At 38.9% G+C, this 26044-nt stretch overlaps 1 protein-coding gene across 1 annotated transcript in view; it reads right to left on the minus strand.

Moving 5' to 3' along the window:
- Positions 1–18888: 18888 nt before the first annotated feature.
- Positions 18889–26044, minus strand: part of LOC138373240 (mediator of DNA damage checkpoint protein 1-like) — a 62216-nt gene continuing 55060 nt past the window's right edge. The window contains exon 4 of the mRNA XM_069339279.1: positions 18889–18930. Coding sequence (XP_069195380.1) covers positions 18889–18930 — 42 coding nt within the window. The remainder of the gene's footprint in view (positions 18931–26044) is intronic.

Consider the following 26044-nt stretch of genomic DNA (forward strand, 5'->3'; position numbering starts at 1 on the left):
CAAGGCCCGATTTGCCTAATAAGCCAAGTTTTCATGAATTAATATATTTTCTCTAATTTTTTTCTTATGAAATGATAAAGCAACCCATTTCATTATGTAAGAGGTCAATTTTTTTTTATTGGAGTTAAAATTAACGTAGATATATGACCGAACCTAACCAACCCTACCTAACCTAACCTAACCTATCTCTATAGGTTAGGTTAGGTTAGGTAGCCGAAAAAGTTAGGTTAGGTTAGGTTAGGTAGGTTAGGTAGTCGAAAAGCAATTAATTCATGAAAACTTGGCTTATTAGGCAAATCGGGCCTTGCATAGTAGGCTCAGAAGTGAGTTCTGGCTACTAGGTACGACATATATATATATATATATATATATATATATATATATATATATATATATGTCGTACCTAATAGCCAGAACTCACTTCTCAGCCTACTATTCAAGGCCCGATTTGCCTAATAAGCCAAGTTTTCACGAATTAATGTTTTTTCGTCTACCTAACCTACCTAACCTAACCTAACCTAGCTTTTTTTGGATACCTAACCTAACCTTACCTATAAATATAGGTTAGGTTAGGTTAGGTAGGGTTGGTTAGGTTCGGTCATATATCTACGTTAATTTTAACTCCAATAAAAAAAAATTGACCTCATACATAGAGAAGAGGGTTGCTTTATCATTTCATAAGAAAAAAATTATAGTAAATATATTAATTCAGGAAAACTTGGCTTATTAGGCAAATCGGGCCTTGAATAGTAGGCTGACAAGTGAGTTCTGGCTACTAGGTACGACATATATATATATATATATATATATATATATATATATATATATATATGTCGTACCTAGTAGCCAGAACGCACTTCTCAGCCTACTATGCAAGGCCCGATTTGCCTAATAAGCCAAGTTTTCATGAATTAATTGATTTTCGACTACCTAACCTAACCTAACCTAACCTAACTTTTTCGGCTACCTAACCTAATCTAACCTATAATGATAGGTTAGGTTAGGTAGGGTTGGTTAGGTTCGGTCATATATCTACGTTAATTTTAACTCCAATAAAAAAAAAATTGACCTCATACATAATGAAATGGGTAGCTTTATCATTTCATAAGAAAAAAATTAGAGAAAATATATTAATTCAGGAAAACTTGGCTTATTAGGCAAATCGGGCCTTGCTTAGTAGGCCGAGTACGACGTTCTGGCTACTAGGTACAACATATATATATATATATGTCGTACCTAGTAGCCAGAATGCACTTCTCGGCCTACTATTCAAGACCCGATCTGCCTAATAAGTCAAGTTTTCCTGAATTAATACATTTTCTCTAATTTTTTTCTTATGAAATGATAAAGCTACGCATTTCATTATGTATGAGGTCACTTTTTTTTATTGGAGTTAAAATTAACGTAAATATATGACCGAACCTAACCAACCCTATCTAACCTAACCTAACCTATCTTTATAGGTTAGGTTAGGTTCGGTAGCCGAAAAAGTTAGGTTAGGTTAGGTAGTTGTGTTGATTTAGGGGCGACGACGATCGTGGACTTTGTTAGGTTAGGTAGGTTAGGTAGTCGAAAAACAATTAATTCATGATAACTTGGCTTATTAGGCAAATTGGGCCTTGCATAGTAGGCTGAGAAGTGCGTTCTGGCTACTAGGTACGACATATATATATATATATATATATATATATATATATATATATATATATATATATATATATATATATATATATATATATATATATGTCGTACCTAGTAGCCAGAACTCACTTCTCAGCCTACTATTCAAGGCCCGATTTGCCTAATAAGCCAAGTTTTCCTGAATTAATATATTTACTATAATTTTTTTCTTATGAAATGATAAAGCAACCCTTTTCTCTATGTATGAGGTCAATTTTTTTTTATTGGAGTTAAAATTAACGTAGATATATGACCGAACCTAACCAACCCTACCTAACCTAACCTAACCTATATTTATAGGTAAGGTTAGGTTAGGTAGCCAAAAAAAGTTAGGTTAGGTTAGGTTAGGTAGGTTAGGTAGACGAAAAAACATTAATTCATGAAAACTTGGCTTATTAGGCAAATCGGGCCTTGAATAGTAGGCTGAGAAGTGCGTTCTGGCTATTAGGTACGACATATATATATATACATATATATATATATATATATATATATGTCGTACCTAGTAGCCAGAACTCACTTCTCAGCCTACTATTCAAGGCCCGATTTGCCTAATAAGCCAAGTTTTCCTGAATTAATATATTTACTATAATTTTTTTCTTATGAAATGATAAAGCAACCCTTTTCTCTATGTATGAGGTCAACTTTTTTTATTGGAGTTAAAATTAACGTAGATATATGACCGAACCTAACCAACCCTACCTAACCTAACCTAACCTATATATATAGGTAAGGTTAGGTTAGGTAGCCAAAAAAAGCTAGGTTAGGTTAGGTTAGGTAGGTTAGGTAGACGAAAAAACATTAATTCATGAAAACTTGGCTTATTAGGCAAATCGGGCCTTGAATAGTAGGCTGAGAAGTGCGTTCTGGCTATTAGGTACGACATATATATATATATATATATATATATATATATATATATATATATATATATATATATATATATATGTCGTACCTAGTAGCCAGAACGCACTTTCTTGCCTACTATGCAAGGCCCGATTTGCCTATTAAGCCAAGTTTTCCTGAATTAATATATTTTCTCTATTTTTTTTCTTTCGAAATGATAAATCTACTCATTTCATTATGTATGAGGTCAATTTTTATTATTGGAGTTAAAATTAACGTAGATATATGACCGAACCTAATCAACCCTACCTAACCTAACCTAACCTATCTTTATAGGTTAGGTTAGGTTAGGAAGCCGAAAAAGTTAGGTTAGGTTAGGTTAGGTAGGTTAGGTAGTTGAAAAACAATTAATTCATGAAAACTTGGCTTATTAGGCAAATCGGGCCTTGCATAGTAGGCTGAGAAGTGCGTTCTGGCTACTAGGTACGACATATATATATATATATATATATATATATATATATATATATATGTCGTACCTAGTAGCCAGAACGCACTTCTCAGCCTAATATGCAAGGCCCGATTTGCCTAATAAGCCAAGTTTTCCTAAATTCATATATTTTCTCTAATTTTTTTCTTATGAAATGATAAAGCTACCCATTTCATTATGTATGAGGTCAATTTTATTTTATTGGAGTTAAAATTAACGTAGATATATGACCGAACCTAACCAACCCTACCTAACCTAACCTAACCTATCTTTATAGGTTAGGTTAGGTTAGGTAGCAGAAAAAGTTAGGTTAGGTTAGGTAGGTTAGGTAGTCGAAAAACAATTAATTCATGAAAACTTGGCTTATTAGGCAAATCGGGCCTTGCATAGTAGGCTGAAAAGTGCATTCTGGCTACTAGGTACCACATATATATATATATATATATATATATATATATATATATATATATATATATATATATATATATATATATATATATATATATATATATATATATATGTCGTACCTAGTAGCCAGAACTCACTTCTCAGCCTACTATGCGAGGCCCGATTTGCCTAATAAGCCAAGTTTTACTAAATTAATATATTTTCTCTATTTTTTTTCTTATGAAATGATAAAGCTACCCATTTCATTATGTATGAGGTCAATTTTTTTTATTGGAGTTAAAATTAACGTAGATATATGACCGAACCTAACCAACCCTACCTAACCTAACCTAACCTATCTTTCTAGGTTAGGTTAGGTTAGGTAGCCGAAAACGTTAGGTTAGGTTTGGTTAGGTAGGTTAGGTTGTCGAAAAAACATTAATTCATGAAAACTAGGCTTATTAGGCAAATCGGGCCTTGCATAGTAGGCTGAGAAGTGAGTTCTGGCTACTAGGTACGACATATATATATATATATATATATATATATATATATATATATATATATATATATATATATATATATATATATATATATATATATATATATATATATATATATGTCGTACCTAGTAGCTAGAACTCACTTCTCAGCCTACTATTCAAGGCCCGATTTGCCTAATAAGCCAAGTTTTCCTGAATTAATATATTTACTATAATTTTTTTCTTATGAAATAATAAAGCAACCCTTTTCTCTATGTATGAGGTCAATTTTTTTTTATTGGAGTTAAAATTAACGTAGATATATGACCGAACCTAACCAACCCTACCTAACCTAACCTAACCTATATTTATAGGTAAGGTTAGGTTAGGTAGCCAAAAAAAGCTAGGTTAGGTTAGGTTAGGTAGACGAAAAAACATTAATTCATGAAAACTTGGCTTATTAGGCAAATCAGGCCTTGAATAGTAGGCTGAGAAGTGCGTTCTGGCTATTAGGTACGACATATATATATATATATATATATATATATATATATATATATATATATATATATATATATATAATATATATATATTTATATATTTTTTGTGAGGGTACCACCTCTGGTGCCAATGTGGGGACCCATAGCCTCGGAGAAGAAAATAAAAAGTATTCAGAGGAGACCTTGTGGTTTCTCACTGAACACTTATATTATCTTCTCCTACCGCCCCCATTCTTTTGTATGTACACATATATATTTACTTTATTTGAACTTTGTTACAAAAAAGGAGTTACATATGGGTTACAAAGATGGTTATCATAGGTTGTCGAGTTCCTCCAGCTCCTCAGATGACGGGCAGGAACCCTGGATGCAGTGCGCATTTCCCCTCTGTATCGCCACAATGAGGCGCTGGAAAAGAAAGCTTGCAGCTCTTGGGTCCCTTGTTGTTTCAATGAGCCTAGAACCCAGTTCCTTCAAAAAACTGGTAGCACTTTCACCCCAGGCGCCGAGTGTCTCAGAAGCAATGGGGACAAAATTGTAGTGGTGATCCAGTTCTCTATACTTACGGGATTTGGCTGCTTCCCTGTGGGTGGCAGCGCCACCTGGTTGTGCAACACTGAGGTTAATGTAGGTGTTAGTTAGGGTTGATACGCACGTGTAGTCCCATACCAACTGCTTGCCATTCTTCCAGGGGTTCACTGTGATACCATCCGGGCGACCAATAAGAGCATCAGAGTTACGGGGCGTTAGGTAACGGGGCTCTCTTTCAGCTGGGCATCCAGCTGTGGTGAGGCTCCTCTTGATGATGTCGTTAACTTCACTGTGCCTCAAGTGCCATCCCCCTGTGCTTTGGCAGAGTAGGCCATGGTGGCCGTACCTGTCAGCCACCACCTAGCCGCAAATACACCTATATCTAGTGTGGATTAGGGCAGCAAGGCGGAGGGCCACAGCAATTCGGAGGGCGTGTGGTGTGAGACGCGTGCCAGTTGCCGACATTGGGGTTGCTAACAGGAAATCCCCTGCATGTGGTGCTGCTACTGCTGTGAGGCGAGCAATGTCGTGTTGTGTTGTTGCGGCACCCAGGCACTCTGCAGCAACTTGGTCTACAATGGGGCCATCCCAGCTGGATTGCTTGTGGGCTTTTGGGGATGGTGGTTGAGGTGATTGGCCTGCACGAGAGGTCCACTCTGTGGCACAGCGTGTAAAATTGGGATCATGTACACCTGCCAGTTGATGTAAGTGGGCAGGTAGAATTTCCTTCACACGGTCGTCGGATGCTGATAAGGAGGACAGGAAGGCTGGAACAGCGATTTGCGTTGCTGTTCGAACTCCGAGGCCCCCAAGTCTTACGGGAAGAGAGGCTTGTTTCCACTGTAGGTCATCGAGAGAGAGGTTAAGGGCTTTTTCTAGCATTGATTTCAGTAACCGGTCATACTCACTTAGTTTTTGGCTACTGTAAGATGGTGAACACCTCAGAAAGTAGGTTAACCTGGGGAGGGACAGACATCTGGTGATGAGGTAGAGTGCATCATGAGCATCAATATCCTCAATCCTCCCATCCATCCTCTTAAGGTCGGCGATTTTCTTATCAAGGACCTCATCGATGGCTTTCAACCCCAAGGGAGCTCCTAGGAGTGCACTGTCTTCAGGTTTAGTTTTATGGATATTTGGCAGAAAACCCTCTATTCTCTCTACGATGCCCTGGTTGGAACATATTATTTCACATTTAGAAGGGCTCAGGGTGAGGCCTAAAACTGCACCTTGCTCCTGGATTTTTCTGATGTCCTCCAGGATTGAGTCTTGGGAACCAGCTAGGGTACCATCATCCAAGAACCAGATGTTAAGCTCGCAGGACAGGACCTCTGTGACTTGTTTGATGACTAAGCAGAAAAGGAGAGGAGCAAGGGGGTCACCCTGTTGGACGCCTTCTCGCGAGTCAATTTCATGTTCGCCAAAAAGAACACACACACACACACACATATATATATATATATATATATATATATATATATATATATATATATATATATATATATATATATATATATATATATATATATATATATATATATATATATATATATATGTCGTACCTAATAGCCAGAACGCACTTCTCAGCCTTCTATTCAAGGCCCGATTTGCCTAATAAGCCAAGTTTTCATGAATTAATGTTTTTTCGTCTACCTAACCTACCTAACCTAACCTAACCTAGCTTTTTTTGGCTACCTAACCTAACCTTACCTATAAATATAGGTTAGGTTAGGTTAGGTAGGGTTGGTTAGGTTCGGTCATATATCTACGTTTATTTTAACTCCAATAAAAAAAATGACCTCATACATAGAGAAAAGGGTTGCTTTATCATTTCATAAGAAAAAAATTATAGTAAATATATTAATTCAGGAAAACTTGGCTTATTAGGCAAATCGGGCCTTGAATAGTAGGCTGAGAAGTGAGTTCTGGCTACTAGGTACGACATATATATATATATATATATATATATATATATATATATATATATATATATATATATATATATATATATATATATATATATATATATATATATATATATATATATAAATATATATTTTAAATATATCACAAAACACTGATCATTTTGTGCGGAAAATCCACAGAGAAATATGAAATGAGGTGAACGTTTCGGCTTTGTTAAAGCCTTTGTCAACACCAGACTGACTAAGGAGAAGGGAAGGGGGAGGATATATAGGCCGACACCTGACCCAACCCATCCCTAGGGAAGGAATTAACCAAAAACAGGTATAGCTTAGCTTAGAATGGTCAAAGAGGATTAAGCGGTCAGAGAATAAGGATGAAAGATAGAAATAAAGAAAGATAAGGATGATGGAAGAAAGCCGAAACGTTCACCTCATTTCATATTTCTCTGTGGATTTTCCGCATATATATATATATATATATATATATATATATATATATATATATATATATATATATATATATATATATATATATATATATATATGTCGTACCTAATAGCCAGAACGCACTTCTCAGCCTACTATTCAAGGCCCGATTTGCCTAATAAGCCAAGTTTTCATGAATTAATGTTTTTTCGTCTACCTAACCTACCTAACCTAACCTAACCTAGCTTTTTTTGGCTACCTAACCTAACCTTACCTATAAATATAGGTTAGGTTAGGTTAGGTAGGGTTGGTTAGGTTCGGTCATATATCTACGTTTATTTTAACTCCAATAAAAAAAAATGACCTCATACATAGAGAAAAGGGTTGCTTTATCATTTCATAAGAAAAAAATTATAGTAAATATATTAATTCAGGAAAACTTGGCTTATTAGGCAAATCGGGCCTTGAATAGTAGGCTGAGAAGTGAGTTCTGGCTACTAGGTACGACATATATATATATATATATATATATATATATATATATATATATATATATATATATATATATATATATATATATATATATAAATATATATTTTAAATATATCACAAAACACTGATCATTTTGTGCGGAAAATCCACAGAGAAATATGAAATGAGGTGAACGTTTCGGCTTTGTTAAAGCCTTTGTCAACACCAGACTGACTAAGGAGAAGGGAAGGGGGAGGATATATAGGCCGACACCTGACCCAACCCATCCCTAGGGAAGGAATTAACCAAAAACAGGTATAGCTTAGCTTAGAATGGTCAAAGAGGATTAAGCGGTCAGAGAATAAGGATGAAAGATAGAAATAAAGAAAGATAAGGATGATGGAAGAAAGCCGAAACGTTCACCTCATTTCATATTTCTCTGTGGATTTTCCGCATATATATATATATATATATATATATATATATATATATATATATATATATATATATATATATATATATATATATATATATATATATATATATATATATATATATATATATGTCGTACCTAGTTGCCAGAACGCACTTGTCAGCCTACTATGCAAGGCCCGATTTGCCTAATAAGCCAAGTTTTCCTGAATTAATATATTTTCTCTAATTTTTTTATTATGAAATGATAAAGCTACCCATTTGATTATGTATGAGGTCAATTTTTTTTATTGGAGTTAAAATTAACGTAGATATATGACCGAACCTAACCAACCCTACCTAACCTAACCAAACCTATCTTTATAGGTTAGGTTAGGTAGCCGAAAAAGTTAGGTTAGGTAGGTTAGGTAGTCGAAAAACAATTAATTCATGAAAACTTGGCTTATTAGGCAAATTGGGCCTTGCATAGTAGGATGAGAAGTGCATTCTGGCTACTAGGTACGACATATATATATATATATATATATATATATATATATATATATATATATATATATTTATATATATAGGGGGGTACCACCACTGGTGTAATTATAGGGACCCACAGCCTCAGAGAAGGGAACACAGAGCACTCAGGGAAAAACTTGACATTTAACTCTGAATACGAAAGAGTGTTCACTTCTCCTACCACCCCCTTTTATTTTTTATTATGATGTACACTTTATTATGCTAGGTTATACAGTTACATATCTGATTTTATACAAAAAATGAACATTAAGAGGACACAAGAAAAAGTTCGCTTCCTAGAGGCTGTAGATTTCCTCGAACTCCTCCGACGCCGGGCAGGAACCGAGGATGCAGCGGGTATTTCCCCTCTGGATCGCGACACTGAGGCGCTGAAAGAGAAATATATATATATATATCAATATATATATATATATATATATATATATATATATATATATATATATATATATATATATATAATATATATATATATATATATATATATATATATATATATATATATATATATATATATATATATATATATATAATATATATATATATATATATATATATATATATATATATATATATATATATATATATATATATATATATATATATATATATATATAATTTCTAGATCCATATAAATATAGAACTGCCCAATTCAAGATAATGTATTTACCATATTTAGGCTATTTTCATATACTGTATATGAGTTTTATAATTACCAGACTCAGAATAATACAATTGCCAGAATCAGGTTAATATAATTGACAGTCAGGCTTTGATACTGTAAACCATACCTACTAGTTACTTAAATTTAATCATTATGGAATCTGAGGCCTTCCTGATAACTATATTCCATGATATCTTAATGACAGACACCAATATGTAGCCATTAATGACATAACTTCACCCCCTCTCTACCATTAACTGTAGGAGTGCCACAGGGCAACATCCTAGGACCTCTTCTATTGCTTATATACATCAATGATTTACCAAATGTCTCTAACATCCTTAAACCAATATCATTTTCTGGTGATACTACCTTCATCTATTCAAACCCCAATGCATCACACAAAAAATAATATTGTAAATAACAAATTAAAGCAAACTGGATGTGGTTGGATGTCAACCAACAAACTTACACTAAACACAGAGAAGACCTATTACATTGTATTTGGAAGTAAATCATCAAATGAAATTTACCTTCAGATAGATAATGTCAACATTAGCAATAAAAATTATGAAATGATCCTTGGCCTATACACAAACAACAGACTAAACTTCAACACTAATGTACAGCACACAGGCGAAGTCTTAATTTAAACTGTTGGTATACAGTATTCTAAAAAATCAGGTATTATATTTCTCACTTCTCACATTTCACTATACTATTCCCTAAGCAATCGCTGTTTAACATAATGCTAGTGCTTATGATGTTAATGCTTTTTTTGAGAAAAGTACATACAAAATGGGTTATAAACACAATGTTGGATTTCTAGATAGAGGAAGTATATACTGTGTCTAAAGCCACTAATATGCACGGCGTTTCAGGCATGATGTGGAAAAAAAATAAAACTGAGAGTTAAAAGTAAATGAGATCAAAAGCAAAAGTTGAACAGAAGTAGATAAAATAAAATGAATGACAATAATTACATGTTGAATGAAACAGCAAAGTGCAGCAGAACTGCCGATGGTAATTTTAACTAAAAAACATAATACAATTTTTTTACGTGGCAGATATCAGCAGTATTACAAGTTCAGTAAATAATCATTATTGTTTAAAAATAGCAAGACATAGATTGACAACCAGTAGGTAAGGTAGGTTAAATGGAGTTTATTAGGTTGTACTTAGTTTCTCTCTTAAACTGGTTGAGAGAGGGACAGACTTTGATGTTATTGGGAAGAACATTTTACATTTTGGGACTCTTGATTTGTGGAACATTTCCACTTTGGTTAAGTCACACTCTTGGAATATCAAATAAATATTTGTTTCTAGTGTAGAGTCCAAAGGTTCTGTTACAACCCTCTACCATGTATTTAAGGACTGGTTTAGCATTATTTAAAATATTCAAAGATTTGGATTTAAGAAAAGGGGGGGGGGACTCAATGCTGTCTGGGGCTTCAGTTTGTAATTGTTCTAATTGCTCATTTGTCTTGAGTAATTAGAGATCGTAGATAAATTTGGGTAGTAGAACCCCAGGCAATGATACCAAAATTGTGATAAGGATAGACAAGAGGCCAATAAAGCTTAACTAAGGTACATAATATCTGATTTAGAAAAGAATGCCAAGTGATTTTAAAATATTTTATTGGCTATATTTTGTATGTGACACTGGAAATTCAGCTTGTTATGAATGAGAACAACATGGAATTTACCATCTATTTTATTACCAATCTGGATATTGCCAATTCTTAGAATTGGAGAAAATGAGGGTTGAGTAAAAAGTAAATAACACTGGCTTGAGGTATTGAGAGGCATTCGGAATGCCATAAATGTAAATGAGAAAGTAATTATCAAAAAAGGCCACCAAGCTGGGATGGCTACGAAGCACCATCAACTGTGTGGGATATCAAAAAAAATGGTAAATATCACCAAGGATGCCATTTCGAGAACAAAAGCGCATAAGGCAAAAAATATCAAAGGTATATGATTCATCAAGGATTCTATCGAAGGACAAGTGACCACGAGGGACAGTCAGGAAACAAGACATACGCACATCCTGGAAGTCAGGATATTAAACAAGGATATGCACGAATGTAAGAGGGACAATGCAGTTTAGCCCATAAAGAGAAGGGCGATGCTCCATTAAGTACCTATGAATTAAACGTGTATGGCTAATACATAATCTCGTCAGAGTCATTTCTCATCGCCGGTTATGGTGGTAGGAGGAAGACCACGGGGACGTGCTACCTTTAAGAGTACGCAGTTTGTCACAAGTAAATGAAGATCAACAACCCTGCCAACGGGCAAGTATTGAGGAATGAATAACTGGGTAGAAGTCAGAATGAAGAACACCTTTACGGGAGATGGAGGCAAGTGCAGATAGCCTCCTTAGTGACAGAGTCTGCACGCTCATTTAAAGACACCAATATGGCTGGGGACCCAGCAAAACTCCACTGTCTTAAATCCACTGGAGATAAAAAACAGCCAATGTTGAATTTCGATGACCACAGGATGGACGGGATTAAAGGACTCCAGAGCCCTGAGGGCACTGTGATAGTCAACTACAACTGACAGTGAGAAAGCAGTTGACAAAAAGCTTACAAAATAGCATAAAGTTTTGCTGTGAAGATGCTAGTCTCTGGAGGCAGGCGACTGTTACGGCCCTCTCGGGTCGCAACCGGGTTCTTACTCTGATGTTGTTAGAGGAAGGGTATCCGGCCCCAAGCCAGTAGTGGCTTTCAAGGGATGTGATCCGTAACGCAAGTAAATTAAAGGGGAACGGAAATAAAGTCAAAAACTTAATAATATAATTACCGTCACCAATAAATATATATAAGAAGATTACACGGGGGGGGGGTATAAACACTATTATCTACACTGTTGTCTTCTTCTGAAGACTCTGGATCTTCGCGGTGTTCACGATGCCAAGTTCTTGGTGCTCTTGTGGCCTCACGATCAATCCTTCGAGAATCTTGAGTCTACCCCGGCCACAGGGCAGTCAAAGCACAGTTCCACTGGGGGCACCGTCGTGGAGGCCGTCAACCACAAGTCCAGCAGATAGCTGGCAGGTTCCAAATCAGCGACGCTGGCTAGGCCACTCCACGATCGATACTAAGGTCGCGAACCCTTAGTCAGGAGCCTCGTGTGATACCACAGATCACTCTCCTTGCCACAACTCCCCAGTGGTTAATCGTCTCCTCCAGTCAGTCCCGGATATGACAATCCCCCAACTGCCACTTCTCAGGCAGGTCAACACCACAGTGTTCATCCGGGGGCGACTCACAGCTGCTGCAGCAAACACTTGGAGACGAGACGACTGCCTTGGGTAGACTGACTCAACTTCCATTACAGCAGTCCCAGGTCGACTCTGTAATCAGACACGTCATCAGTAACAGGGACACAATAAAGCACCTCACTTACAGGCTTAGACACAAACGCCCGACGTATCCATTCCATAGATGGCGTTGCTGTCTAAGCTCCACCTCACCAGAGGTCAGCAGCGGCTGTGTTACGAGCTAATCAGGACTGGAAACTAGCCCTTGTGGCCAGTACACCTCGTCCTCACCAGGTGTCGTCGTCCATTTGGAGGGGGTTTCGGGAGCTGACCCACCGATGGCGTGGTCGTCACTGCTCCAGGCTCGGACGCTGGATTCGGGTCCGTAACAGCGACACATAGGTGTGGTTAGGAAAACACCAGAGTAGCCTACACTATCTGAAAACTTTGACCCATCTGTGACGACAGAAATGGAGCGGGAGTGTGAAGAAAAGTGTGTAAGGAAAAGTACGACATAAGCTTGAGTGAGGAGGGTGTTGAAGGGACTGCGCAATGCTGAGAAGACAGTAGCGATCATGGAGATCCTGTAGAAACAGAATGCCTGTTTCAACATATCGGTTTAGGGTTGCAGTCGAACGCAAAGCATCAGAGCTGCAGCATAACCCAGTATGGTGCAGAGCATCAAGACAGCAATGAGTAGAAGGAGAGGCAGACGAGTAAGCACGACAACCATAATCGAGTTCAGACAGCACGAAAGCGGAGCGTGCTCGTATCAGCTTCCCGGGAAGTATAACTTACCTTAAGTAAGTTAAGGACCTTAGAGCATTTAACTCACGAGGTAAGAGATATGGGGACACCAAGACAAACAAGTGTCAAAGATTAACCCCATACATTTAGCAGAATCTTTGCACAAGAGGGGATTACAGTGGAACCTCGAATAACGAGTTTAATCCATTCCAGCGCCGTGATCGTCATGTGAAACGGACGTCATACAAAACGAATGTCCCCATTGACAATAATAGAAATCAAAATTAATCCGTTCTACAACCGAAAAACATTAATATGATATTCAATTTTTTAAATAATGGAGCAGCCTACCTTACATATGCTGAACAAACCTTTATGACTTTTTCTTTCTTCAAATTTGTTCTTTTTTTCATTTGTCTTATAGCAAAAGGTTTGTTCGGTGTTCGGCAGATAGGCTGCTCCATGTTTCTTAAATAAGAAAACCGAAAATTAAAAAAAAAAATTGAAAAACAGAACAAATGTGAAAAAAGGTTCGTTCGGTGTTCGGCAGGTAGGCTACTCCATGTTTCTTACATAAAAAAAAAATATATATATAAAAAACAGTAGAAACAATTTGAAAAGCCGACACATGAAATAAAGGTTCGTTCAGTTTTTGTCGGGTAGGCTGCTCCATTATGACAATCTTTCTTTGTTTCAAATGTGTTCCATTTGTCTTGTATTTTTCATTAAGTCTCAATAATGGAGCAGCCTACCCGACTTACTTCCGAGTAAAAGTCATAGCACAAGTTTTAGTTGTAGAGAACATGATGCGATGACTGGTGGCCCAGGGCCACCAGTCATGGTGGTGACAATCACAACACGGTGGCAATCACGACACGGCATCAATCGCAAGTTGAAGCTGCTGTTGGAGGAAAGGCAAGTCATCACCTCGACAACAAAGGGTAAGATTGTCAACATAGAGAGCTGAGGAGATGCCAGAGGGAAAGGAGTAAAGAAGACCATTGAGGGCAACCAGGAAAATGAATAAGTGCTCTGAACACTTCCGTAGGGTACACCTTTGTATTGCCGAAAAGAGGCAGAATGGTACAAACCATCACTCTAAAGGAACGATTAGAGAGGAAGCTTCGTAAGAAGAGAAGGAGAGTACCACAAACAGAGTTGGGACAGAATATGCTATCTCCAGGTGGTGTCGTATGCCTTTTCCAGGTCAAAATAGGTTAGCAACAACAGAGGTCTTTGCAATAAAAGCAGTATGAATATAGACCTCCATGTTCACCAAGACATCAGTCATGCTTTGACACTTGCAAGAGCCAAGTTGAGAAGGGGAGCGGTGGCGATAGTATTCCAAGAACAACATAAGATGGACATTGAACATACGTTCAAAGAGTTTGCAGACACAACTCATAAGGGCAACAGGACAGGTGTCCTTAAGAGCTGTCCCTAGAGACTCTGGTTTCCGAATAGGATAAACAACCACCATTCCTCATGGACAGATGACGACTCCCAGATACGGTTAAACAGATTCAGTATATACTTAAACATGCATTGAGAGAGACGACATTCATTATGAGATGTTTCGCTCTCCGAGCCCGCTGCCATAGAACTGCAGAGAGTCAGGGCAGGCTGGAGTTCGGAGAGAGAGAGAAAGGATCATCATAGAGAAGCTGGAGATGCGTGTGAAAATCTATGGGACAAGATTCATGAAGGTGCTTACGAATAAGGAATGATGGAGGAAGACTAGAAATGGAGCCACCAGTCAAAAAAGGGAAACAGTTTGGTGGCAACCGACACTGGATCCGCCACAATAGAACCATGGAAGTGAAGGAGTGGCGAGACATCTGGAACAAACTTACCCGCTATTTTACAGATTTTCTTCAATATCTGGGGCAGAGGAGTATCATACGTAATGATGGAGACAAAAGATTTCCAACTCTCACATTTAGCCGTACGGACCGCAGTCCCCTTATGAAACAAAAGAAAACAGCCATCTGTCGGCATCTGTCTTTCTTCCAGGATGTGCTCTTAAAGCGGACAGTCGAAACAGCCTGCATTCCACCTGGGAACGCACTTCTGCATGCCCCGGGAGGTAAAGCAAGGAATAGAGTGGAGGGCAGCATCTAATATGATGGCATGAAAAAGGAGTAGGGCTCGAGGGAGAGGCAGATCGGAGAGGTCAGAGAGAGAGTAGCATGTAGAGTGAAGAGATTCCTGTTAGACTTGGCAAACTGCCACCTAGGGACCTAGGGAAGGAGAGGGAAGGGTAAAGAGAAAAAGGTGACAAGGATGAGGAAATGGTCACTGTTATGGAGGTCACGAAGAACCCGCCATGTGAAATCTAAATAAAGAGAAGACGAGCAGGAGGGAAAGATCAAGACAGGAGACGGTGCGAGTGCCAACATAAGTGGGTTCACCATAATTCAGAAGAGACAGAAAAGAACATACGATAAAGGGTTCGTGAAAGCGGCCCCAGGTGTTTGTCAGAACATCGCCTCAGAGGGCATGCCGACAGCTAAAATTACCCAACAGGAGCACAGGCTCACATGAGTTCAACAGAGAAACATATGTGAGAGAGAGAGAGAGAGAGAGAGAGAGAGAGAGAGAGAGAGAGAGAGAGAGAGAGAGAGAGAGAGAGAGAGAGAGAGAGAGAGAGGGAGGGAGGGAGGGAGGGAGGGAGGGAGGGAGGGAGGGAGGGAGGGAGGGAGAGAGAGAGAGAGAGAGAGAGAGAGTGAGAGAGAGAGAGAGAGAGAGAGAGAGAGAGAGAGAGAGAGAGAGAGAGAGAGAGAGAGAGAGAGAGAGAGAGAGAGAGAGAGAGAGAGAGAGAGAGAGAGAGAGAGAGAGAGAGAGAGAGAGAGAGAGGGAGGGAGGGAGGGAGGGAGGGAGGGAGGGAGGGAGGGGGAGAGAGAGAGAGAGAGAGAGAGAGAGAGAGAGAGAGAGAGAGAGAGAGAGAGAGAGAGAGAGAGAGAGAGAGAGAGAGAGAGAGAGAGAGAGAGAGAGAGAGAGGGAGGGAGGGAGGGAGGGAGGGAGGGAGGGAGGGAGGGAGGGAGGGGGAGAGAGAGAGAGAGAGAGAGAGAGAGAGAGAGAGAGAGAGAGAGAGAGAGAGAGAGAGAGAGAGAGAGAGAGAGAGAGAGAGAGAGAGAGAGAGAGAGAGAGAGAGAGAGAGAGAGAGAGAGAGGGAGGGAGGGAGGGAGGGAGGGAGGGAGGGAGGGAGGGAGGGGGAGAGAGAGAGAGAGAGAGAGAGAGAGAGAGAGAGAGAGAGAGAGAGAGAGAGAGAGAGAGAGAGAGAGAGAGAGAGAGAGGAGAGAGAGAGAGAGAGAGAGAGAGAGAGAGAGAGAGAGAGAGAGAGGGAGGGAGGGAGGGAGGGAGGGGGAGAGAGAGAGAGAGAGAGAGAGAGAGAGAGAGAGAGAGAGAGAGAGAGAGAGAGAGAGAGAGAGAGAGAGAGAGAGAGAGAGAGAGAGAGAGAGAGAGAGAGAGGGAGAGAGAGAGAGAGAGAGAGAGAGAGAGGGAGGGAGGGAGGGAGGGAGGGGGAGAGAGAGAGAGAGAGAGAGAGAGAGAGAGAGAGAGAGAGAGAGAGAGAGAGAGAGAGAGAGAGAGAGAGAGAGAGAGAGAGAGAGAGAGAGAGAGAGAGAGAGAGAGAGAGAGAGAGAGAGAGAGAGAGAGAGAGAGAGAGAGAGAGAGAGAGAGAGAGAGAGAGAGAGAGAGAGAGAGAGAGAGAGAGAGAGAGAGAGAGAGAGAGAGAGAGAGAGAGGAGAGAGAGAGAGAGAGAGAGAGAGAGAGAGAGAGAGAGAGAGAGAGAGAGAGAGAGAGAGAGGAGAGAGAGAGAGAGAGAGAGAGAGAGAGAGAGAGAGAGAGAGAGAGAGAGAGAGAGAGAGAGAGAGAGAGAGAGAGAGAGAGAGAGAGAGAGAGAGAGAGAGAGAGAGAGAGAGAGAGAGAGAGAGAGAGAGAGAGAGAGAGAGAGAGAGAGAGAGAGAGAGAGAGAGAGAGAGAGAGAGAGAGAGAGAGAGAGAGAGAGAGAGGAGAGAGAGAGAGAGAGAGAGAGAGAGAGAGCGCCAAGAGAATCTCCATATCCGGGACAGTGGACTTAATCACCGAAATGGGAGGGGATGTAGGGATAGAGTCGGAGTCGGAAGATGAGGAAGAGATTGATGCCTTCTTACCCGCCAGGGAGGAAGAAGAAGAAGAAGAGCCAGGCTTACATTTCTGACACAGCTAGGTGTGCCAGCAGCAACGAACTGGGCGACAGCCTCTATAGTCTCAACAGGAGAAGGAGAACAGGAGCAGTCAACATGAAGATTGCTGGGAGGATGGACAAAGATCCGGATGGAGAGGCAGTGTGGAGGGCCAGAAGACAGAGGGGGACGGCTGAGGAGGATTGGAGCAAGAAGGAAAAAGAGGGCACAAGAGATAAGGAAGACTGGGAAGGAAGGAAGGAAGGAGACACCAGACAGAAAACCAGGAGGAAGACCCTCTGGCCCAGAATTTAAAAGAGCAGAAGTGGTGGTGGTAGTGTCTGAGTCCAAGGCGTGGAAACAGTTGCAAAACTGAGAAAGTGAGAGGGGGCAAGAAGTGGAACGCAACACACGAGCATAAAACATGCCAGAGAAAGATGGAAAATAGCATACTTGACATTTTGTCTCAGTAAAAGATAAATGATTCTGATGTTTCAAATAGAGGATGGCTTCCTCAAATTTGTAGTGCACACATGTGCGGCAGAAGGTAGGGTGGGCATCACTGCAATTGATGCAGTGAGCTTGGGAAGAAAAGCACTGTCTTAGAATGACTTGAGTATCCACTCAAGGGGCATAGAGACACGGCACTTAAGCATTTGAGGGAACCATTCCCAAATTTCCAGCACTTATTGCAGAGGCAAGGAGAGCAGATGTACTCCGGAACGGAGCATCTGGCACCAGCAAGAATTTCGGAAGACGGAAGGGACCTACTATCAAAAGTGATCTTCATTACACAAAGAGACTGTCCATGATAACCATGAGGGAGAGGGGGGCCGAGTAACATATCAATCTTGAGGAAAGAATGGCCTTGGGCATCAAGAATATGTTTAATATCCTTTCAGCTCATTAATGTCTTTCAGCTCCCTATCATCATTCGCTACATGGTGTAGGAGAATAACTGTACAAATCCTGCCATTTAACCAGGCACTTTTAGAGATCTGAACAGGGGTCTCCCAAATGCAGGACAACAAAGCTAAGCGGACAGCTGCTTCCCGAGAAGGAGCTGCAACAACACGTGTATCAGTACGGGTGGGGTTAATAGTGACAAAGGTATTCACCGAATCAACAAAGAGTTTAAAGATGAATAAATCATCAGGACTAGCAGAATCAAAATGACAAATTTCAAAATACTTAGTCCATGTAGTAGGACCAAACAAAGCTTGGAAAGCTTGGAACATATTAGAACAGGAAGGAATCGTGCGCGTGCGACTGTGGAGGGTGTCGGAAAATCCGACACCATTTAATAATAACACACAGGCAGATAGTATTGCTGTGTTGTATAAACAAGTTAACCCATAGAAAATGTAACTTGTAGTGGAATTTTCCGTCTCTAGAAAACGGGATATCATTACCACATACTATTATAAATTCACCACCTATTATGGTGGGAATTATTCTTAAATACATTAGTCTTTGGACTTTACCATCATAAAAACATCTCATATAAATTAATTTAATTATCAGTATTAAAGTGGAGTAAATGTGACCCTTCTATCACTTTCTGATATCTGGACAATGTAGGCCAGAGGCGTCAGGGGTGAGGGAGTGGTCAGCCATTATTGTACTTAGACCAGAGGCACGGGAGCAATTCGGCTCCTGTTAATTTGACTTGGACGAAGTGTTATGGAAACCAAGGGTGTACCATCATCAACACGCTGTCAACAAATACAAGTTAAGTGTTCTGCCGAAACCCATTTATCTATCATTTATGGCCATTAATGTCATTAGATAGGGGCGAGCCGGTTAGAATACGAACTGCCTCTTAATAAAAGGTAATTAAGCCTAGGTCTTTATGGTTCAATGTACAGTGTTTTCTCTGATATAGCTGTCATATATTAGGATTCTGGCTTCATAGCTAGCGCCCTTTTGACAGGTCAAGACGAGGAAGCATGCTTTGTGTACCAGTTACTGGGTGATGGAAGCTACCTCAAAGAGGATAATTTGGTGTCTACATCCTGGTTATACCTGGTGGACTAAGGCCTGCTGTACAATAAGATAAGGAACCTCTTCAATGTACACTAATATGTAGTTAATACTGTAGTTTGATTGGCTGCATATATATAAATTCAATATAAACCCCCCCCTAATGTGTAGAGGGTCGATTTGTGAGATTATTGCAGAAATACAGTCCACTTATCATCATACAAATTGCTATCGAAGTATATAAATTAACGTAAATATAAATTCTATATAAATTCATATAAATTAAATAAATATAAATCTCACAGGTTGGTTCCCACAGAGGGTACAGCAACGAAGCACCCCCAGTAAGAGGGAAGGGGTAAAAGGCGTAGTTGTTACAATGAGAGAAGGAGCCACTCCATGTGATGAGGTGGTCATCACTGGGGGTTTGGGGCTCAACCCTTTCACAGAGGTGGGAGGGGAGTAGAGTGGGGTAGTCGGGACCTGGTGGACCAAGCTCTCACAATTCAAACCTGGCCTCAAGCCGGGCTTGGGGAGTATAAGAACTCCCAGAATCCCATCAAGCAAGTATCAAGTAAGGAGAATCAGTAGCTGCTTGGTCTGGGACCAAAGTAGCAGGGGGCTACAGAGCCCGGCTTTCCATCACAGTCCGACTTGGGGGTCTGGTCTCCCACCCCATGTCTGAGAAGTTAAAAATAGGGCCAAATATCAGCATGTAAATGGACAGGTAAACATTTCTTCAACAAACAAGACCCCATAACCTCCATGGAGCCACAACTAGAGGATAGGACACAGGAAATAGCAATTAAAAAGGAGAATGGGGATGAAAAAATTAAACAACAGGAAAAAAGCATTCAACACAATTAGTGAAGATGGCAGCAGGAGCATAAGGCTTCATATGAACAGAGGACACAGTCCCAAGGAGCATTACCCTGTAGCATCCGCCAACCAAGCCCCATCACAATGGAAACGGGCTGGAAAGGTACGGGGAGAGGAGGGCGAAAAATACTGCCCGGTGGAACACCAGTGTTAATGGGTAGAGTGGGAAAATTGGATTCATTCACAGACATACTGGAGCCTGTCACTGAGGTAAGATTTTAGGTACTGGAGGGAATGACCTCTTACCCCGTAATGTTGTAATATAAAAAGGTTAATGTGTTGACAGTGTCAAAAAGTTATTTGTTGGTCAACAAATAAATGAACTGGGTACTCATTTTTTAAAGAGCTGCATATATCAAGTTAATCATACTAATCAATGCATAGCTAGTTCTTTTTTTGGGCCTGAAGCCATTATGGCAAGTAAGTATATTTTGTTTTACTAAATAGGAGTAAGGCTGCTTGTAGATTTCCTCTTTAAAATATTTTAGACAAAATCGGCAGAACTGATATTGGTCTATAATTGTTGACTTCAGTGAGAGTGCCACTTTTATGGACTAAGGTTACTCTTGCTTTTTTTTAGAATATCAGGAAAGGTTTGGAGTTCAAATTTGTTGTAGAGCAATGCAATGGAAGGAGCTAAAACTCTAAAAGTTTTTTTTGTAAATTAGGGTTGGTATGTAAACATATGGTATCTGTGCATGGGGTTCAATCATCCACTGCAAATTACCACAAGCCCATCATCACCCAATAAAAATCTGCTATCAGAACTATAAAACTGTCTTCAAACAACACCCAGCCTCTCTGTTTAAATCCCTAAACACGCTATATATACACTCGCTCTACACATTTTCTTGTGCTATTTACATGTACAAAACCTTGTTCCTAAATGCTAATCCTGATCTGAAACTCTTCATTGGTAGATGTAACAGAACCCACGAGCACCACAACATAAATAAATATCTCTTTGATATAAATTGACAGTCATGCTAATATAATTGCCAGTCAGGCTCGTGTAATTCACAATCTTAATATAATTGCCAGTTTGGATAATATAATTAACAGAGGATTATACCAGTCAGGCTAATATAATTGCCAAGTAGGCTAATATAACTTCATATCAGGCTTTTTCACCCAGAGGAGTATTAATCGGTGGAACTGCCTACCCGCCGAAGCCAAAACTGCCAAAACTGTGCTGAATTTCATAATACACCTGGAAAAGATCATCAAGGCAAATGGTCGGGGGGGGGGGGGGTTGGACCTTCAATAAGCCGCCGGCTTCTTGTTGTCATCGAGGCCACTTGAGTTAGTTGCTCTTAGGTAAGTCGGGTAAAAATATCATTCCCAGACAATTACAGCAAAAATGATAAAGCTAGGCTAGAGTAATATAAACTTCTGATAAATTTAGAGTGATATAAATTTCTAGAGTAATGTAAATATAACTTTGATATTCACTTGATTGAGAGTTATAAATGCCAGTCTGCCTTCAATAAACTCTTATGTCATAACCACTGAAGCACACCTCACTTCTTTCCTGGATGACTGTGGGATATCAGCTGAATAACCAGAACATAATTTGTAGTCTCACATACAACCAAAGTGTACTTAAGCTCTGCCTTTCCTTTCCAAAGGTGTTTATTTTTATTTTTATTGTATTTTATTTTTGTTTGTTTGTCATTTTTGCCTGTTTTATACTCTTAATTATTTGTTCTTAGTTAATCCCCTTGTCACTAAACCTAGGGCTTTTTATTACCCTGTTAATTAACCATTACTAAGCTAATTATCTTCAAGATAATTTTTTTTATGATTATTATTTTTCTTATTACTTTTTATTTTACATTTATATTGTCAGTCTCTACTGATTTTTTGTTTTTTATTTTATGTAACTTCTGTGTACTCCCTGGCTATCTATTGGATCTTTATTTTACTTCTAAATTGTTACTATTTTATTGTATTTGCTTTTATTCTTGTGTTTTGCTTTATCGTGTATCTTGTATCGTGATCCCTCTGCATCTCTATGCACACTGATATTGATCCTGATCAAAATCTTCTGTCTCATATCTACACCAACCAGCACATCGATCATCATTATTGCAAGTATTTCACAGCACACCAGGCTAAAAACAAACTTCAAAATAGCACCTGTCTATCAGTTTATAACCAAAATGTTAGATCACTTGGTAAACATTTTGACGATTTAAATGCATTACTCACAGCAATAGGTACTAACCTATCGTTCATTATTTTAACAGAAACTTGGCTAAATAAAGACTATACCCAACTCTACAACTTAGCTGGTTATAAAGCCATTCATAACTGTAGGCCAAATAAAAAAGGTGGTGGCACAGCTATAAATATTACCGAGATACATTTATCTGCAACAGTGTTATTAGTGACAGAGATGACTACTGTGAATATACTTTTGCTCAGTTTACAATTAAATCCCTTAAATCCTCTTTGACTATTGGAGCCATCTATAGATTTCCCAATACTAACATAGCTTCTTTTTCAGACAATCTAAGGAATCTTATTATAAACAACAATCTCAACAAAAACCACATCATTCTGGGAGGAGATTTTAATATTGACCTGGGTCAACAAAATTGCTCTCAAGTTGACTATTTCCTTAACAGCATGAACTCCTGTATGCTAATCCCCACAATCACCAAACCTACCCGAGTCACTCAAACATCAGCCACTACCTTGGACCACATATGGACAAACATAACAGCTCCCCTTGTATCTGGTATAATCTACGACAGAACAACTGACCACTATCCTACCTTTCTCATAGCGAACATGGACATAACACCACCAAAAAGCAAGAAACTTTCATTTAGGCTACACAGTGAATCAGCTTTAGACAATCTTATAGAGGCACTTTACAATATTAACTGGGATTCTGAATTCAATAATACCCATGATATAAATTCATTAGCTAACCTCTTCCTCTCCAAAACTCTAAGCCTCTACAACCTTCATTGTCCCCTTCTTACCAAGCAAGTAACTGACAAAAGATTAAACAATCCATGGCTCACAAGTGGCATTCTCAACTCAATCAACAAGAAACATGAATATGAAAAGAAAGTTAGGATTGGCCTAGTTTTAAAGGAAGTAGCTAAAAGGTACTCATCAATGCTTACCAGTATCATAAGAAAGGCAAAACTTGCATTTTATATGAATAGATTCAATGAAGCAAAAGGCAACATGAAAAGCACTTGGAAAACTATCTCTAGTATCCTAGGAACTAAACAACACTCACATAACCAAATAAAACTCTACAAGGATGGTGATATACCGTCAACTGATTTAGAAATGGCAAATGAATTTAATAGTTTCTTTTCATCGGTTGGTGCTAATCTTGCCAGTAAAATCCCACAGACTCAGACTCATATTAACACATATCTCTCAGGCAGCTATCCAAACTCTCTTCTCCTTTCACCAATCAGCCCGGCAGATGTTGTGTCCATCATACATTCTCTAAAAACCAAGGCAGGGAACACCAGTGAAATTCCGTCCATTGTGTACAAGAGAGCCTCCCATGCCCTTGCCCCACCCATAGCACTACTGTTCAACAAATCTATAGAGTATCACACCTTCCCTGATATCCTCAAAAAAGCAAGAGTAACGCCAGTCCATAAAGGAGGCAATCCGGCGGACATAAACAATTATAGACCAATATCAAATCTACCCATTCTATCAAAAATATTTGAAAAAATTATTTACAAACAGCTCTATTCCTACCTCGTAAAATTCGACATACTCACCCCCTGCCAGTTTGGCTTCCGGTCCCAAAAGAGCACCAACGATGCAATCATTAGTCTCCTTGACATTATCTACTCAGCCCTTGACAAAAATGAGTTTCCGATTGGACTCTTCATTGACCTAAGAAAAGCCTTTGATACTGTTAATCACAACTACCTCTTACTTAAACTCCAGCATTATGGAATCCGAGGCCTTGCCCTTGACTACATCCGATCCTATCTTAGTGACAGACACCAATATGTGACCATCAATGATACAACTTCTTCCACTCTACCAATTACCGTTGGAGTACCACAGGGCAGCATCTTAGGACCTCTTCTATTTCTTATATATATAAACGATCTGCCTAATGTCTCTAATATTCTCAAACCTATATTGTTTGCTGACGATACTACCCTTATCTACTCAAACCTCAACCCACATACACTAAATAATGTTGTGAATAATGAATTAAAAAAAGTCCACTTATGGATGTCAACGAACAAACTAACATTAAACATCGAAAAGACTTACTACATCTTATTTGGAAGCAAATCATCAAATGCAATTCAGCTACAGATAGACAACATTAACATCAGTAATAAAAATGATGGCAAGTTTCTTGGCCTATTCCTAGACAAGAGACTCAACTTCAGCACCCACATTCAACACATAACTAAGAAAGTCTCTAAGACAGTTGGTATGCTCTCCAAAATCAGATATTATGTTCCTAACTCTGTTCTCCTCTCACTATATTATGCACTAATCTACCCCTATCTTAATTATGGTATCTGTGCATGGGGGTCTACCACTGCAAACCACCTTAAGCCCATCATCACACAGCAAAAATCTGCTATCAGAATAATAACTAACTCTGCTTTCAGACAACACTCAGCTCCCTTGTTTAAATCCCTAAACTTGCTAAATATTAACTCCCTCCACACATTCTCTTGTGTCAACTACATTTACAAAACCGTTCTTAAATGCAAACCATGCTCTGAAACTCTCCCTGGACAGATGTAATAGGACCCATTATCACCACACCAGAAATAAATATCTCTTTGATATCCCCAGGGTCAAACTTAATCTGTGTAAACACTCTATGCAAATTAAGGGACCTAGTCTATGGAACTCACTCCCTAGTGAATTGAAAAACTGTAAAACTTTTGCCTTATTTAAAAGCAAAACCAAAAAGTACCTAACTTCATCTTCTTAGTTTCCTACACTGAGCTTTAAATTTGCTCTGTACCTAGTGTTACCCAATCTCCTAATTTTTATGTAATATCAAACAACCTTATCATTGTGTTCATTGCTGTCTTCTTTAATGTGCTAGCCATATGCTGTATTGTGACTACCAATTTTTGTCAACTACCATTCAAGCTGTCATTGCAATCAATCTTATATTGTTTCTGCTGTATTGTGCCTACCAATTTGTTGTCAACTACCATTTGAACGATTCTTCGTTCATTCTTCAATTTGTTGTCAACTACCAAAAAACGATTCTTCGCGGCAGGGGATCGTATTCCAGGGACCATAGGATTAAGGACTTGCCCGAAATGCTACGCGTACTAGTGGCTCTACAAGAATGTAACAACTCTTGTATATATCTCATCTCTCAAAATTTTAAGCTGTCATTGCAATCAATCTTAGCTACCTATGTGCTTTAATATACTGTACCTACAATTTTTCTCTCATCTTTTTTTTTTTTTTTCATTTCATGTAATCTGTTATCATTTTTTTGTCTATAAATTTTGCAATATTTACCTCCTTAAAATTTTCTTAGATTAAGGACCTGCCCGAAACGCTGCGCGTGCTAGTGGCTTTACAAGACTGTAATTACCATATTTGTATCCTCACATTCCTTATGTACATTCTTGTATATGCATAAATAAATAAATAAA

This window comes from Procambarus clarkii, chromosome 41 (genome assembly GCF_040958095.1).
Source record: "Procambarus clarkii isolate CNS0578487 chromosome 41, FALCON_Pclarkii_2.0, whole genome shotgun sequence".
In the NCBI taxonomy this organism is placed as follows: domain Eukaryota; kingdom Metazoa; phylum Arthropoda; class Malacostraca; order Decapoda; family Cambaridae; genus Procambarus; species Procambarus clarkii.